The 18322-nt window shown below is 46.0% G+C and overlaps 1 protein-coding gene across 1 annotated transcript in view; it reads left to right on the top strand.

Moving 5' to 3' along the window:
* NKAIN2 (sodium/potassium transporting ATPase interacting 2) overlaps window positions 1–18322 on the top strand; it is a 1580095-nt gene that overhangs the window by 1132856 nt on the left and 428917 nt on the right. Inside the window, exon 4 of the mRNA XM_073575747.1 lies at window positions 1304–1504. Within this exon, the coding sequence (XP_073431848.1) occupies window positions 1304–1504 (201 nt within the window). The remainder of the gene's footprint in view (window positions 1–1303; window positions 1505–18322) is intronic.

Genomic DNA, 18322 nt, shown 5'->3' on the forward strand with positions numbered 1-18322 from the left:
TTAAAAAAGTTTTTTTAACTTTTAAAACAGTTTACACAAAAAACAATATTTTAAATAAAAGTTAAATTATTGTTTACACTGGTTGTCTGTCATTTCTTTCTGCGGCGAAATATGTTTAAAAAAAAGGTTAAATACAGGGTATTTAAAAGGTAAAAAGGTATTCAAAACCAGGTATATAACTGTGGGTAAATTTTAGCTTTTTGCCACAGTTGTGTTCCTGGTTGTGTTTGAAGCAAAGTATTTCACCTGAAAAGTTGTGTTTATTGTTGGTGATTTCCTAACAATGAACACAACTTTTGTTAAAAGGTGAAATACTTTGCATAAAACACAACCAGGTACACACCTGTGGCCTAAAGCTAAAAATAGTAAGACCATGACAAGATAGCCAACTTTGGTTGGCAAAGGTATATACTGTTGGTCCAGAAGGTACACAAGTTTGGTTAGGGCACAAATCTTTCACACTCTGTCATCCTGCCAGTGTACTCTGCCTTGAGGTGACATAAAGTATAGTGCAAAATTGTCCCTCATTACTGAAACCGTCACAGAACTTCTAGTGGTAATATTTCCAATGACAACATCCATCTTCGCCAGTAACTTGCTCTTCTCTCCAACCTGCACTTTCTCCTCTACAACCTGTCAAAGAAGGGCTGTAGGAACATGCTATATATAGTTTTCCAGTAGCCAATCCCGTTCGGAAGGCCACAAGGGTCAATTTTAAAAACCGGATCCGGCGTAATCCGTCGAAAAACGGATAGAAAAACGGATGAACCGGATGAGACGGATCCGGTTTTGTCTGTCAAGAACAAGACGGATCCGGCAGAAAACCGGATCCGGCACATCAGGTTTTACAAAACATTTGCCGGATCCGGCATTCCGGCACGACGCCGGATCGCGCCTGACGCCGAAAACCTGATGTGTGAAAGTAGCCTTATAATCAAGGCTATGCATAAAGTTGCTTCACTTTTTTATTTTAGAAGCATTGGAGAAATATACAAATGATTGATGCTGATGACATAAGAGATTATATTGCCATGTGTCCTTTTTAAAGTGCGCACAATAAAATCTCTCCAAAAGATTACCCAGTAAAGAAGATAGATTTATTTCAATAAAATTTTGCATGGCCCAAAGGCTTGAATCTAAATTTACTTAAAATTTTAGGTTCCAATGTAGAATTTACATTTTAGACTTGTAGGATATATTTATTTGCTGTATCAATGTCAAGAAATACTTCTCTTTGCAGTGAAATGTTCTACCATATATTTATTCAATGTAGTATACTAAAATGACATATTTTTCTTTCTAGGAAAGAGACCTTATTTTAACATTCAATGTATCAATGCATCGTTCTTGGTGGATGGAAAACGGGCCAGGATGCATGGTAACCTCAGTAACTCCAGCTCCAGACTGGGCACCAGAAGATCATCGCTACATTACCATATCCGAGTGCTTACTAGAGTACCAGTATATAGAAGTAGCACACAGTTCTCTTCAGATCTTTTTTGCAGTAAGTACATTTCTTTATTTTTGTGATGTACACAGGATTTGCGGTCGTCTTTAACAAGATATCATATCATATAACCAAACTGTGAAGTATATTTGATGTGAAATCTGCATAAAAGCTGCTATTAGAGCAATCTACAATTTGTAAATGGTTTAGCTTCTCTACAGTCTTCCGAGGACATTTCACATAGCGATGTCACGGGTAAGCATTTCCGATTTTGGACATGAAAATTCAAATAATTCACATTGTGATTTGGACGGGGAGTGCAGTTTTCCTGTTTTCTATGTTGCATCAAGATCATCAATATAATAAATTTGTCCGGGTTCTGTACTGGAGTAATTTCTTCACTCATCATATATTCTGTGTAAGAATCCAGTCTCTAGAAATCGATTTTCTGAAAAACATAAGCGTCACATTTAATAACATATGTGCAGTTTGATATAATATATGCAGAAATTATCCCCCAAATTCTGACCCCACAAAATACACTGCCTGCATTAGGATTCCCTGGTGTATGAAGAATCTAGAAGCCATGCATCTGATTAGGTTCATACATTCAGTTCTAGAACAGTGGTTCAATATTATAAAAAGGATCATTTAGAAATATTGGGGCCGAGTCACAGAATTTTTAAGAAAGAAATCTGGTGTAAAACATTTTGAAATGGTGCAACATTTTTGGGCAAAACAGAGTGGCGCAAAAATAGTGTCTTATACAGTTTTCCTGCCAGTTTTAAACAGCCCCACCAAAAATAAGCAGAGCTGGGATTGTGGTGGGGCCTGCTTACCAAATTTAACAAAAGTGTTGGTGTTTCTTATGACAGAAATGTTACTTCAGACCCTGATTAGAGGAGCATTTCTGGTGACCTGCACAGAGGGGAATGGCAAATCAATTAAAGCACTACTCCAGCGTTTGTTCTTTTTTCAGCGCTGAAGTGGTGCTCTAAAGGTAAGTCCCCTCTCCCCGCTCATATATTCACCCTCCGTCATCCTCACCGTTTTTCGGCACAAATCTGGTCCAACAGCGCCATCTTGTGAGCGCAGCCTCTAACTGGCCAGAACGAGACTATCATAGACTTGTATTGAAAAGTGACATCTGCGCACCTCCACAAAACACTGGTGCTGAGAGCAGGTCATTTTTCGCCGTAGACCAACAAGAGCAACGCTGGAAAATGATGAAGGTGGCAGCAGGTGAGTATCAGACAGGGGGCAAGGGACTATCAAAGCACCACTCCAGCGGTGCAAGAAAAAGACCTGCCCAAGTGGTGCATGCGCCAGTGAGGCTTTCATTAAAGGTACTGTCACACTTAGCGATGTACCAGCGGTCCCGACCAGCGATATGACGCGGTCAGGATCGCTGGTACATCGCTAAGTGGTCGCTAGTGAGCTGCCACACAGGCAGATCTCACCAGCGACATAGCAGGGGTCAGGGGTCGCTACTTACCTGTCACACTAGGCGATCCTGCGTCCTCCCGCCCAACTCCACGCTTGTCGCTCGTCTCTCCACAGGAAGCCCAGCAGGAAGCTGACGACGATAAGCGGTCCTGAGCATTCTCGCGCGATCAGCGATAACCAGCGGGGGAACGGTCGTAGGTAAGTATCAGACATAGCGATGTCGCTAGCAATATCGCTATAACGTCACAAGTTATAGCGATATTGCTAGCGATATCGCTTAGTGTGATAGTACCTTAAGACTGGCCTTTGCAACCCCAACCTTAATGTATCGACTCCATGAACTTTGTAATATAGTGTCAATTTATTTATTTACATAATATTATTGTAAAACAAAGCCGGAAATAAAGACCTTTTCACAAGCATGAATGTTAGCAACGTAACATGACATTGTAATGCTGTGTTAAGCACTCACAACACATTGCCACCAAGATAATGTAGTACTTCAATAATTTGGTAATCACAATGTCAAGCCTTTGTAGTGAGTATGAACCAGGCTGATAATTACCCTGCCAACACTGCATAACCCAAATCCTTGTTTTTGGCTTGTTCACGTAACTGTGCTACAGTCATTATGCTATTAGCACATGCCTTTAACTGTGAATTTAACTAGAAAAGAAAATACCATTTCTGAGACTTTATTATTACCATCGACTGGCTTTCCAGTTTTCTAGTTCAGGGATTATTCCACCCACCAAGAAGCTACATCCTAGTGCATGTGGCAAGAGGTGCTTAGTAGACCCTTTCCCTAATAATGACCTATTAATAACATTTTAACGCCGTCATTTGGACTTCTTTCAGAGTTATTTTCCCTTCACGTTTGCTTCATTGTGATCTGCTGGTTTTTTAGAACATTTTTTTTCCTGTACAATTTTAGGAGAAAAAATGCAAATTGAATGTGCAGGGAGTGGATTTGATATTTGAATGTGTGATCATTATAGTTATTCCATTTGCATTTCCAGCTCTATAGAACCTTTTTAATAAGCCAAGCTTTTATTTTCTATATAAAAAAGCCAAGGTAATGTCATGTCTTGCTTCTTATTGCATCTAAAAATCACTTTTCTTCATTTAATGAGTTTCTGTAGACAAATAATTTCTCACAGCCTTACAGTTGGATGTTGTCTTAAACCCATATATATCTCTAATTTCATATGAAAGTATTTGATGTTGTGTTTTGGGCTACTCTTATCTAGAAGAAATTCTTTTTGTTGAGAGGTCGATAATACTACCTGATATAGAGCGCTGAAAACCTCAAAAAGAGGAAAAAATCCTCCAAAAAATTCAGATACAAACCAGACAGGCCTAAATGCATCTGCACTAAAACAGGGTGCAGCGGACCCAAGTAAAATGGCAGCTGCACAGGTGCATAAATACCAAATGAAACAGCCAGCCTACAATCAGGGATTGGCCGTGTGGTACACCAGTGCAGAAGAAATAATCCGCATGTGGCAGTGTTCACACAGGGAATGCAGGGCTCCTGGCTCACAACCTCTTAGTAACACCATATAGGGGGCTGCCCAGTGCCAACTAGAATGCATCCCGTGTGAACAGAGGCCACAAGTTTGCAGAACCATTTGGGCCCAACTGCACCCTGAAAGAAATATAAAAAGTGCACAAAAACATTTCAATATATGTAAGGTATTGGTTGATATTAAGGCCTTAATACGGAAGCTGGCAAACTGCGTCAATGTTCCTTACACTTGCCAGTCCTACTCTAACATGAAAACCTCAAAAAGAGGAAAAAATCCTCCAAGAAATACATGCAGCCACAGCTCCAGTCCGAGTGCCGGCGGCAGTTCCGGGTGTTGATGCGAGAGACTCGTGTGAGTTTCTCGCATCACACACGGTAGTGTGATCCCGGCCTTATTATGACTGTCACTATCTCTGGTATGAAAATTTATAAAATGGCTTCATGCTGAAAATTCAGTATCGATTATTGGCACTATTTGACACAATTGGAAGCCTGTGAAAATTACGAAAAAAATTGACTTAATTCTGGTAAAGGAGATAGGCATTTATGTGCTGAAAATATGTGCACAAGCCCCATTCAATTGACCAATTGGTTCTGTAGATATCGTGGCCACCGATTTGAAAAAAGTGGCTTTGAGAAAAACATGTTAAAGATTTTCATACTGTTTACACAGAGACATGATTACTTACGATCAATCAGCTATTTCAGAATCATAGAATTATCATACTTCATGCTCATAAAATGCCTGCACAGCTGCTCTCTTTTCTGCAATGAGATCTGTCAGCTCGAACGGAGTGAGAAGAAGACCACTCTGTGAGACTCAAATGAGCCTCATCCCAAGGGCTCATACCCACTTGCGAGAGACTCGCACGATTCTCGTGCGAGTCTCTCGCATGAAATCCTGGCACAGCCGCCAACACTGGGACCAGAGCATGGGGCTGCATAGAAATACATGCAGCTGCATGCTCTGGTCCAAGTGCCAGCGGCAGTGCCAGGTTTTCATGCGAGAGACTTTCCCGAGAATCGTGCAAGTCTCTCGCAAGTGAGTATGAGGGCCAAATGTGAGCGCACAACTCCACTTGCTGTGCAGTAGTTATTCCCATCATGTCCATTAGGAATTGGCATAAATTCCTCTTTAAATAGGGCTTGTTTTTTGCCAGACAAGTTGTACTTTTGAACTACACCATTGGTTTAGTGTGGTGAAATTGCAAAAAATGTGCATTTCTTTAACATGTTCACTAAATGCTAAAACTGATCTGCCATTATGATTCTCCAGGTCAATACAAGTTTGTATATACCAAACATGTGTAGGTTCTTTTTTTATTTAAGTTGTGAAAAAAAACTAAAGTTTGTAAAAAAAAAAAAATGGCACCAATTTCTGAGGCCAGTAATGTCTCCATTTTTCGTGATCTGGGGCTGAGTGAGGGTTTATTTTTTTGAATGCTGAGCAGACATTTGTATTGATACTATTTTGGGGTAGATACAACATTTTGATTGCTCATTATTGGATTTTAATGCAATGTTGTGGCGACCAAAAAACATAATTCCTGCTTTTCGATTTTCTTTTTTTTTTTGTTACCCCATTTTTCAATTGTATTATTTCTTTTTATATATTGATGGATCAGGCTTTTCTGAATGCAGCAATACCAAATATGTGTATTTTTTTAATTTTTATTTTATTTTTTAAAACTTTTTATTTTTTACTGGCTTCAGTAGTCTCCATGGGAGACTAGAACTTGTGATGACCATCTGATTGCTTGTACTACACATGTATCCACACGTGTAGCTAAAATGCTCATCTGCTGTGAGCGCAGGCCACAGTGCGGCGCTTATAACTATCCAACAATGAAAACCACAGGGGTCTCCTGCAGACCCAGAGATGGGTGGAGCTAATTGCTAGTGGCACATGTCAGCTGATTAAATCTGACATGTGTTGGAAAGTTGCAGGCTCATCACCCGAGCCTGCATCAAATAGGCGGAGGCAACCTATGACACACCTATTCATTATAAGCCGTGAAAGGGTTAATTGAGCTTAATCATTTTGCAGATATATTCTTCACACTCTAAATACATGAAAAAAATATTGATTTTGACTAGAAGATCCCCTTAAACAATTTTCTGATGACAGCTTCCCTCTAAGGGGGTTACCCTATATCAGATAGTGTTAAAAAATAAAAATTGCACCTCCCTAACCTGTTAGGAATCTGTGTCCTGCCATACTAATGCCGAGATCCAGATCCTCACATTCATCTCCAGAGGCTAAGTCCTTTCTGCCAGCTTGTGAGCATGCTCCTGGAATGAGCTCCCATTGGAGTTCAGGAGTCAGGTGCTCAGGTCCTGCTCCTGATTCCATTGGTTCAGCTCAGGTCTCTGGAGATTTCCGTAAGGTCCCGGTCACTATAAAAAGTGCGCATGGCCGTTATGCCATGCGCTAGTATTTTCTGATACTTGCTGCTGTATGTTTGTTGATGGATGCTTGGTCTGGTGTATGACTTATTATGAAACCCCTTCCCTCGGTTATTACGAGTGTGTGAGTGATTGGGTCAGCCAGTAGCAGCGCTAGTGCCAGCGCGCTCAAGCTTCAGCCATCACAGCAGCAAAGCATCCTGCATCGCGCTTGCGTTATTGCGGTTGCAGACTTCTGTGGCGTTCGCAGTTGCGACGCCGTGCACACGCTCATTCACGGTAAGTCCGTTTGGTTGTAGTGCCACTTTAACTACTCCTGTGCTTGGCTACAGTACGTGTGCCGCTGTGTCCCTGTGCGTTTAACAGGCTCAGCGTTACCTTTTCTTTATTATTTTGCTGTGCAGCTCTGTGTCCCATAACAGAAACTGCCTCTTTTGCACTTGGGTGATTTAGAACCCTGTGCACACTACCGCTGTAGTGCACTGCCTCCCTTAGCAGCGGTTTTGCCATCTGCCGCACGGTGGACCCCGAGTGGCGAAGGCACTTTAATTATTTATTTTTTTTAGTGCCTTCCGCCACTCATAACATAACCTTCCTCAGAGTCTCCTCTGCTGTGCCTGGTCTTGGCTGTGGCACTGATGTCACATCAACAGCGTACTAGGCAATCAGTGAGCTCAGCCACTGAACTCACTGACTGTTTGCGGCACTGTTGATGTGTCTTCAGCACCACAGACAATACTAGACACCAGGAGTAGCAGCACAGACCCAGTAGTAGACCCAGGGATGGTGAGTGCAGTGCAAGTTGTTGTTTTCTTTACATTCTGTAGCTGTGTCAGAATAGTATCTGAAACTGGATGCCTTTAATAACTAATAAGTTAAAGCATGGTCAGTCTGGCCTATTAAACTACCAAGCTCGTTCGCAATGATGGGGCTTAAATGTCTACCTGAAGACAACCCTATTTAGATGTGATGTTGGACCCTAGAAGCTCCTCTTTCTTATGGGAGAATTCACAAGTAACTTATTAGATCAGATTGATGAATTGCCCTTGGTTTTTATTGATAACTAGCTGAAGAGCCCTGCACTGCCCAGGCATAGTAACTAACTACGGTTAGTTATAAAAAATTATAATGATTATATCTATATATATAAAGCTGAGTGTATAGCCCCGCCCACTCCGCATAGCCACATTCACTATAATATCCCACATCATCCTGTCAGCCAGAGCTACCGGACTACTACCCCTAATATCCCACATCTTCCCGTCAAAGCCAGTAAAAGTAGAATAGTGAAATTGCACAGAAACATGGTTCACTAAGATCCCAGGTTTTCTACTGATCAGGTTGATATTCTATCTTATCTGCCACCATAAATTCACAGTCATGCTTTTCACCAATGGACAGGCACAAACCTTATACATTAGAACAGTAGAGAAACCTTCACACACATTTTCATGCACCGTCAACTTGTAATTTGTCCGGCTGAGTTGCTCATGGATGTACAGCATCTGTATGCAGTATAGTATCATATTTAATGGGTTGTTATGGGAAAAGCATTATGTGTTATATGGGTATGTTCAGGTGAATTATGGGGAAAGTTGCACTTTAAAAAAAACTCACAGCATCAGAGCACAGTAACACATCAATAATGCATAAAAGTGTCTGTGTGAAAATATTAAATCCACATGACATTTAATATGTGCACTTTCCTACTGTCATGCTCGCGCATTGGCTGTTGGCATGAGCCGGGGAGTTGTGGCCCCACTGTGCCACAAACCAGACTCCCCTGGAAGGGGCGTGACTGCGACAGCTACCTTGGTCTTCGCTGGAGCCTCAGATGGTGAGGTCAGGCTTGTGCGGCAGGTAGCTGTAGGGTGCCACTCCAGGGGGGTGTCTGGCTGTGGCTGCTGATCCCACTCGGGGACAAGTCACTTGGACAGGTGTGACTAACAGGCAGGCTGAGACACAGGGCAAGCAGGCACGGCTTGGTACACTGGCAGGCAGGCATGGCTTGGAGACACAGGGCAAGCAGGCACGGCTTGGAGACACAGGACAAGCAGGCATGGCTTGGAGACACAGGGCAAGCAGGCACGATGTATGATGTATTTAGTGAGAATGAGTCTGCGTCCTTGCCTCCTCATAGGAGTTATGACTGTGCAATTGAACTGAGCCCGGGGTGTAAATTTCCCAAGGGTCGGCTCTTCAATTTATCTGTACCCGAGCACGAGGCTATGCGGTCCTATATTAAGGAGGCGTTGGAGAAGGGTCATATTAGACCATCCTCTTCACCCTTAGGTGCCGGTTTTTTTTTTGTGGCCAAAAAGGATGGTTCTTTAAGGCCTCTTTAAGGATTATCGTGCCCTCAACAAAATTACTATTAAATATCAGTATCCGTTACCCCTGATTTCGGATCTATTCTCTAGAGTTAGAGGTGCTTGCTGGTTTACCAAGCTTGACCTCAGGGGGGCGTATAATCTTATCCGCATTAAGCAGGGGGATGAATGGAAGACGGCGTTTAATACTCCGGAGGGACATTTTGAGTACCTGGTGATGCCTTTTGGGCTCACTAATGCCCCTTCTGTCTTCCAGTGCTTCATGAACGATGTTTTCCGAGACTTTGTCGATAAATTTTTGATTATCTATCTGGATGATATTTTGATCTTCTCCAAGGATTGGGATTCTCATGTGGAACATATTCGTACTGTGTTCCAGATCTTGAGGGAGAATTCCCTGTATGTCAAAGGATCGAAATGCCTTTTTGGAGTACAGAGGATTTCATTTTTGGGATTTATTTTGTCTCCATTAACTATTGAAATGGACCCGGCCAAGGTACAGGCCATTTATGATTGGGTTCAGCCCACTTCTTTGAAGGCCCTCCAGAAGTTTTTGGGTTTTGCTAATTTTTATCGGAAATTTATAGCAAAATTTTCTAGTATTGCCAAGCCATTGACTGATCTGACTAAGAAGGGTGCTGATGTGTTGAATTGGTCTCCGGAGGCTGTTGCTTCCTTTCAGGAGCTGAAGCGAAGATTTACCTCCGCCCCGGTTTTGCGGCAACCTGATGTCTCACTCCCTTTCCAGGTAGAGGTGGATGCTTCTGAGATTGGTGCAGGAGCTGTTTTGTCCCAAAAGGATCCTGTAACATCTGAAATGAATCCCTGTGCTTTCTTTTCCCGAAAGTTCTCTCCATCTGAACGTAACTATGATGTGGGGAATCGGGAGCTATTGGCCATGAAATGGGCATTTGAGGAGTGGAGACATTGGTTGGAGGGAGCTAAGCATCAAGTTCTGGTCCTCACTGACCACAAGAATTTGATTTACCTGGAGTCGGCTAAACGCTTGAACCCTAGACAGGCTAGGTGGGCCTTGTTTTTTACACGTTTTGATTTTGTGGTCTCTTTTCTTCCTGGAACTAAGAATGTCAAGGCAGACGCCCTCTCTAGGAGCTTCTTTGCTGATTCTCCTGTGGGGACCAAGCCTGCTACCATCTTAGGCGAAGGGGTAGTTCTTTCTGCCATCTCGCCTGATTTGAGACTTGCTCTGCAAGAGTTCCAGGAGGACAAACCTGAGCGTTGTCCCAGTGGAAAGTTGTATGTTCCTGACCAGTGGAAGAAGAGAGTGATGTCTGAAGTTCATTGCTCTGCATTGGCTGGTCATCCAGGTATTTTTGGTACTAGAGATCTGGTGAGTCGCTCTTTTTGGTGGCCCACCTTGTCTCATGATGTCAGGAATTTTGTGCAGTCCTGTGGGACTTGCTCCCGGTCTAAATCTTGATCTCGCTCTAGTGGGTTGTTGATGCCTATGCCGGTCCCCAGGAGGCCATGGATTCATATTTCAATGGATTTCATCTCTGATATGCTGGTCTCTCAAAGAATGACTGTTATTTGGGTGATTTGTGATAGGTTCTCTAAGATGGTTCATCTTGTACCACTCCCTAAGTTGCCGTCTTCCTCTGAGTTGGTGCCCCTGTTTTTGCAACAGGTGGTTCGCTTGCACGGGATTCCTGAGAACATTGTATCTGACAGAGGAGTTCAGTTTGTGTCTAGATTTTGGAGGACTTTCTGTTCCAAGCTGGGAATTCAGTTGTCCTTCTCTTCTGCTTTTCACCCTCAGACCAATGGGCAAACAGAGAGAACAAACCAGACCTTGGAGTCATATTTGAGATGTTTTATTTCCACTGATCAGGATGATTGGGTTTCATTTTTGCCCTTGGCCGAATTTGCTTTAAATAATAGAGCTAGTTCTGCCACTTTGATGTCACCTTTTTTTGTAACTTTGGGTTTCATCCTCGATTTTCTTCAGGGCAGGTGGAGCCTTCACACTGTGGTGGAGAGAATGCACCAAATCTGGGACCAAGTGGTGGATAAGTTATCTCTCTCCCAGGAAAAGGCCCAGCGGTTTTCCAATCGACATAGGACCATTGGTCCCCAGTTTAAGATTGGTGATATGGTGTGGTTATCATCAAAAAATATTGCTATGAAGGTGGCTTCTCCTAAGTTTAAGCCTAGATTTATTGGACCTTACAAGATTTTGGAAATTATTAATCCGGTCTCTTTTCGTTTGGCTCTCCCTGTCACATTTAAAATCCATAATGTGTTCCATAAGTCCTTGTTGAAGAGGTTTGTTGAACCAGTTTTTCCTGGGGTGGCACCTCCGGACCCTGTATTGGTTGAAAGTAACATGGAATATGAGGTAGAGAAAATACTGGATTCCCGTCTGGCTAGACGGAGACTCCAGTATTTGGTTAAGTGGAAGGGTTATGGTCAGGAGGATAATTCCTGGGTCTCTGCCTCTGATATTCATGCCAAAAGATTGGTGCGTGCCTTTCATCGGGCTCACCCTGATCGCCCTGGTGGCGTGGTTGAGGGTTCGGTGACCCCTCCTCAAGGGGGAGGTACTGTTGTGAGTTCATTTTCACCTTCGTCACTGAGGTCTGGTGAACTCCCTATTCTGGTAAAGGAAGGTAATGAGCCTGATTTTCAGGCACCTGAGTCTAATGATGATGACTGGCTGCAGGCACGGCTTGGAGACACAGGGCAAGTGGGCACAGCTTGGAGACACAGGGCAAGCAGTCACGGCTTGGTGACACAGGGCAAGCAGGCATGGCTTGGAGACACAGGGCAAGCAGGCACGGTATATGAGGGAACAGGTAGAGACCTGTTCACAGAGCGCGTACCAGTACTGATACAGGCAGGAAGGAGTGGAATATGAAGAAACAGGTTTGGACCTGTTCACACAGGAGATGCAGGTATGGATACAGGTAGGAAGGAGTGGAATAGGCGGAGCTGCAGGAGTGCGGAGTAAGCTGAACCACAAGATCTGCGGAGAGAAGCGGCAGCAAGAGGTTCTGCAGCAGCAGAGCAGAGCTGAACCACAAGTTCTGTGGAGAGAAGCTGCAGCAAGAGGTTCTCAAGCGGCAGCAGGAGTGGAGCAAAGCTGAACCATAAGGTCTGTGGAGAGAAGCTGCAGCAAGAGGTTCTGCAGTGGCAGCAGGAGTGGAGCAAAGCTGAACCATAAGGTCTGTGGAGAGAAGCTGCAGCAAGAGGTTCTGCAGCAGCAGAGCAAAGCTGAACCACAAGGTCTGTGGAGAGAAGCTCCAGGAAGAGGTCCTGCAGGAGAGGAGCAGGCAGATCTGCAAAGGTGCAGCAGCACAGACAGAGCTGCAAGGGTGCAGAGGCTCAGACAGGGAGGACACAAGGAAAGACACAGCAGGGAAGGAAACCAAAGTCAAGGAGGCAGGGGTAGGACAGAGTTCAGACAAGGTACAGGGACAAAGACTCAAGGACCAGGATATTCTGCCTCCTGGCAGGCGGAAGGACAAGTAAATACAAAGCTAGGACCAAGACACAGAGACCAGGATATGCAGCCTCCTGGAGGGCAGACAAAGAACACAAAGCAAGGCTAAGAGTATTCCTACAGGGAAGGAGATACACAGAACAGGGCCTGGCTTCCTCAGCAGCAAGGTGCTGAGTATAGACATTGCACAAGCCATGTTCAGTGGGTGTGACGGATCTAAATAGTCAAGGGCTCTAGGTAATTGGTCAGGGACAGATTGAACAGGTGCACCCTGACTGCATAAGAACCAGAGAGTTCTGGCGCCGCCCCCCTATACACACATAGCCAGAAAGCATACAGGAGAACAGAGACACAAAGCACAGAGCATCGGACTGGCAGCAAACAGAATTCACAGCATGACCCGGAGCAGTGAGTAAGTTGGTGTGCGGGGGAAGGGAGGCCATGCAGCGATGCCAGCAGGGTTGTTACAGTACCCCCCCTTTATGGCCCCTCTTCCTCAAGCCTGCCAGAATGACCTGAAGAAGGAGTATGGAACCACACACAGTACAGGCTGACACGATTCTCTTCAGGTAGTGAGGAGTATGTGGGCCATCAGGAATCCTAGCGTGCCAAGTCTCTTGGTGTCCAACAGAGTCAGCTTCCAACACAGATGGTACAAAGACTTCTTCCTCCTGATTGCCAGAAAGCAGGCACCTGGAAGCTTCAGACTTCACCCCTACATCAGCCAGCCAGCCAAAAACTGATGACACGTTCACCGAGTCCATTTTTAGTCCATTATCCCAAGAAAATTTGACCACCTCCTCCAGGTGGGTGGGAAACAGAGATACATAGGCCATTGCTTCCACCTCTACATCCACCAGCCACATGGAAGCTGGAGGCATACATACAGGGAGCCATTTTAGCCTGTTACCCTGAAAAAACTGGACTACCTCCTCCTGGTTAGAGGTTGAGTGAAGCTCTGTCTTGGGACCTTCACCACTAGGCCACATGGAAGCTGAAGGCATACACTCCGGATCCATCTTCAGCCCTTTATCCTGGGGAAGACAATCAAGAGGCAGGGATGCTCCAGGGAGCAGATGACTGGTATTGTCGCTGGGGATGTGTGAGGAGACTGAGACCGCCTCCCCCTCTTCAGAGGCATCCTCACACCTTGACTCGGCGACTAGCGAACCAGGCGAAGAAGACGACCTTGCTGACTGAATGCAATACAAGGGAACCAGACACCTCTTGTCACTTGGTTGTTTCAAGTGTGGCGCCCTGCTGGGTCTCCAGACGTAAATGGGCACAAGGATCTCAGGTTCAGAATGACCCATGAGCATACCAATCAACAAGTGGAAGATGAACTTCTTCATGTATAAAAATCCAACCTGGAGCTGTAGTTGTCCTTGTAGGACTAGACTGTTCTCCAATAGGGCTCGACCACCTCGAGACAACACCCACGTCGGCTTTGAGAGCTGTATGACAGAGACCACACACTGACTCTGTATGGCTGGTGGTTTATACACACCAAAGCTCCCTGAAGGCAGAGAAACAGTCATTGGCTTCACAGGACAGAGACCGTCAGTGTTGTGAGTTCATTTTCTCCTTCGTCACTGAGGTCTGGTGAACTCCCTATTCTGGTAAAGGAAGGTAATGAGCCTGATTATCAGGCACCTGAGTCTGATGATGATGACTGGCTGAGTGGAGTCACGGACTGGATATAAGGCTGCCGACGCCCTTCTGCCCTGCGGGTGATTTCTCTGTGGACTTCTAGGAAACCAGTCTGATTCCTGCTCCTCTAAAGCTAAGTTTTCTGCTTTGCCTTTTAGCATTTGTGCTTTGTTTTTGTTTGCTTTGCTTTTCTGGATTCTGCCATTCCCTGCTGGAGTGAGCTGATTCTCCTTTTGCCGGTTGCTCTGTCTTCATAATATTCCTGAGTACTGACATAGTCTTTTTGACGCCTATCGTCTTCAGGGCCTTTTTCACTGTCAGTCTGTTGGCTCTTATTTTCATAGGGTTTTTCACGGATTGCAGACAGCAGCCTTCCTGTCCTTTCCTATCTAGTTAGCTTGGGGCCCGTCTTTGCTCAGTCTATCTTTCTGTCTGTGTTGTGTTCTTTCTTCTTGCTTCACCGTCATTATATGTCGGGGGCTGCCTTTTGCTTTGGGGTCTGCTCTGGGGCAGTTTAGATTTCCCTTTCTGTCTTTAGGCTATTTAATTCTCCGGCTGTGATCGAGGGATCTAGGGCATCGTAGGAACCCCCCACGGCTACTGCTAGTTGTGTTGATAGGTTCAGGGGTCTGCAATCCGATAGCTGCCAACCTCTCTGGTTTTCTGGACTTAGCTAGCATTTCTGTTTTTGCCTCCTATGGTGACTCAATCATAACAGTCAGGATGTTCCTTCACCAGACCAGATTGTGGCTGCAAGCTTGCCAGCCACTTTTTCTTAGACCGCTTGGATCTTACACGGGAGGCCAACTTGGCAAGCTGTGGAACAGGAGTGTCAGGGACGGTCACAGGCGGTTGAGACGATTCACCCACAGGTTCCTCTTGTCTGGTCTGTCTCTGGAAGCTTGGAGGGGAAGACTTTTCAGGAGCAGCTGGACAAGGCATGTCAAACACTTTACGAAAGGCCACCAGGAAGGCCCCAGGCTCATGAAGACAGGGTCCCCTGCTTCCCAAAGGGGACAGATCCACATCAAGGCATCACCAGCTAGGTAGGACATGATGTATCCCACCTTGACCCGGTCAAAGGGGAAACAAGCTGCATTCTGCAGGATGTAGTGCAGGCACTTTTTCAGGAACCCTTGGCACTCTTTAGGGTCCCCATAGAACCTAGGCTGGTCTGCCGGGTAGCGCTTTTCATAGGCCAGGAGTTGCTCATAGATGGCCTTGGAGACTACGAGTGTTTCAGAAGTCTCAACAAATGGAACCACGCAGGGCGGAACAAATTCTTCTGGTTGCTCGTACTGACAGGACAAAAGTTCATGACGCTCTGCGAGCGGAAGGACATGGGACTCAGCGGGGACCATGGCCTGTGCAAACTGTCTCGCTCGTGCCTTGGCTGATTGGCGTGAGCCGGGGGGTTGTGGCCTCACTGTGCCACAAATCAGACTACCCTGGAAGGGGCGTGACTATGACAGCTACCTTGGTCATCGCTGGAGCCTCAGATGGTGAGGTCAGGCTTGTGCGGCAGGTAGCTGTCGGGTGCCACTCCAGGGGCGTGTGTTATGATTGGGTCACCGAGGAGGAAAACAAAACCAAGCTAAGTCACAGAAAACCAGAGAGGTTGGTAACTACTCGGATTGCAGACCCCTGATCCTAACCACACAAGTAACAGCAGCCGTGGAGCATACCTACAATGATTCTAGATGCCTTGTCACAGCCGGAAGACTAAATAAGCCTAAAGCAAGAAAAGGGGAAATCTAAACTGCCCCAGAGCAGACCCCAAAGGAATAGACAGCCCCCACACACGTATTGACGGTGAAACAAGATGAAAGCACAAACACAGGTAGGAAAATAGGCTGAGCAAACAATGGGGCCCACACTAACTAGGAAGAACAGGAAAGGAAAGATACTGTCTGCAATCACGCCAAAAAACCCTGCAAAAATGTCCAACACTTCTGATAGCAAAAAAAAACCCTGAAGTCACTAGACTTCACCCACTATATCAGCACTCTGGCATATTATGAGAACAGAGCAAAAAGAGGCCAATCTAATAAGGGACAAAAAAGCAAACTGGCACATACAGTAGCATTAGAGTGGAAATTCAGCACAGCCCCAGCTGTGGCTGGCTGACCACACAAAAAACTGAATAGACCAAACCAAATCAAATGTGAACAATAGCAGAGACAACTTAACTTGAGATGGCAGGAACTGAGCTGGAAACCAAGACCTAAGGAGGCAGGAAAAAATCACCAGCATGGGAATAGGAAGTCGGCTGTCTTAAATCCTGTCTGAGACTCCAGATGTCCACTCCTCATCCTCATTATCAGGTGGCAGGTTTCAGTTAATTTGATCAGCTTCATTACCTCCTGCCACCACCAGAGGGAGCCCGGAAAGAGAACTCACAACTCCTCTGTCAGCACAAACAGTTCCCTCACCAGAAACCAGAGGCAGACCAGAAAATGAGTTCACAACAGGAGTGTCTGGCTGTGGCTTCTGATCCCACTCTGGGACAAGTCACTTGGACAGGTGTGACTAACAGGCAGGCTGAGACACAGGGCAAGCAGGCACGGCTGAGACACAGGGCAAGCATGCACGGCTTGGTACACTGGCAGGCAGGCACGGCTTGGAGACACAGGGCAAGCAGGCACGGCTTTGAGACACAGGGCAAGCAGGCACAGCTTGGAGACACAGGGAAAGCAGGCACGGCTTGGAGACACAGGGCAAGCAGGCACGGCTTGGAGACACAGGGCAAGCAGGCACGGCTTGGAGACACAGGGCAAGCAGGCACGGCTTGGAGACACAGGGCAAGCAGGCACGGCTTGGAGACACAGGGCAAGCAGGCATGGCTTGGAGACACAGGGCAAGCAGGCATGGTATATGAGGGAACAGGTAGAGACCTGTTCACACAGCGGGTACCAATACTGATACAGGCAGGAAGGAGTGGAATATGAAGAAACAGGTTTGGACTTGTTCGCACAGGAGGTGCAGGTATTCATACAGGCAGGAAGGAGTGGAATAGGCAGAGCCGCAGGAGTGCAGAGTAAGCTGAACCACAAGGTCTGTGGAGAGAAGCGGCAGCAGGAGGTTCTGCAGCAGCAGAGCAGAGCTGAACCACAAAGTCTGTGGAGAGAAGCTGCAACAAGAGGTTCTGCAGCGGCAGCAGGAGTGGAGCAAAGCTGAACCACAAGGTCTGTGGAGAGAAGCTGCAGCAAGAGGTTCTGCAGTGGCAGCAGGAGTGGAGCAAAGCTGAACCACAAGGTCTGTGGAGAGAAGCTGCAGCAATAGGTTCTGCAGCAGCAGAGCAAAGCTGAACCACAAGGTCTGTGGAGAGAAGCTCCAACAAGAGGTTCTGCAGCAGGAGAGGAGCAGGCAGAGCTGTAAGGGTGCAGCAGCACAGACAGAGCTGCAAGGGTGCAAAGGCTCAGACAGGGAGGACACAAGGAAAGACACAGCAGGGAAGGAAGCCAAAGACAAGGAGGCAGGGGTAGGACAGAGTTCAGACAAGGTACAGGGACAAAGACTCAAGGACCAGGATATTCTGCCTCCTGGCAGGCAGAAGGACAAGTAAACGCAAAGCTAGGACCAAGACACAGAGACCAGGATATGCAGCCTCCTGGAGGGCAGACAAAGAACACAAAGCAAAGCTAAGAGTATTCCTACAGGAGAGGAGATACACAGAACAGGGCCTGGCTTCCTCAGCAGCAAGGTGCTAACTGAGTATAGACATTGCACAGGCCATGTTCAGTGGGTGTGATGGATCTAAATAGTCGAGGGCTCTAGGCAATTGGTCAGGGACAGATTGAACAGGTGCACCCTGACTGCATAAGAACCAGAGAGTTCTGGGGCCGCCCCCCTATACACACATAGCCAGAAAGCATACAGGAGAACAGAGACACAGGGCATAAGACTGGCAGCAAACAGAATTCACAGCATGACCCGGAGCAGTGAGTAAGTTGGTGTGCGGGGGAAGGGAGGCCATGCAGTAATGACAGCAGGGTTGTTACACCTACATTCATGTGTGTCACTTAATGATACCACACGGGAGGGGTGGGGAT

Source organism: Dendrobates tinctorius, unplaced genomic scaffold (genome assembly GCF_039654945.1).
Source record: "Dendrobates tinctorius isolate UK_male_01 unplaced genomic scaffold, ASM3965494v1 ptg000046l, whole genome shotgun sequence".
NCBI classification, from domain to species: Eukaryota; Metazoa; Chordata; class Amphibia; order Anura; family Dendrobatidae; genus Dendrobates; species Dendrobates tinctorius.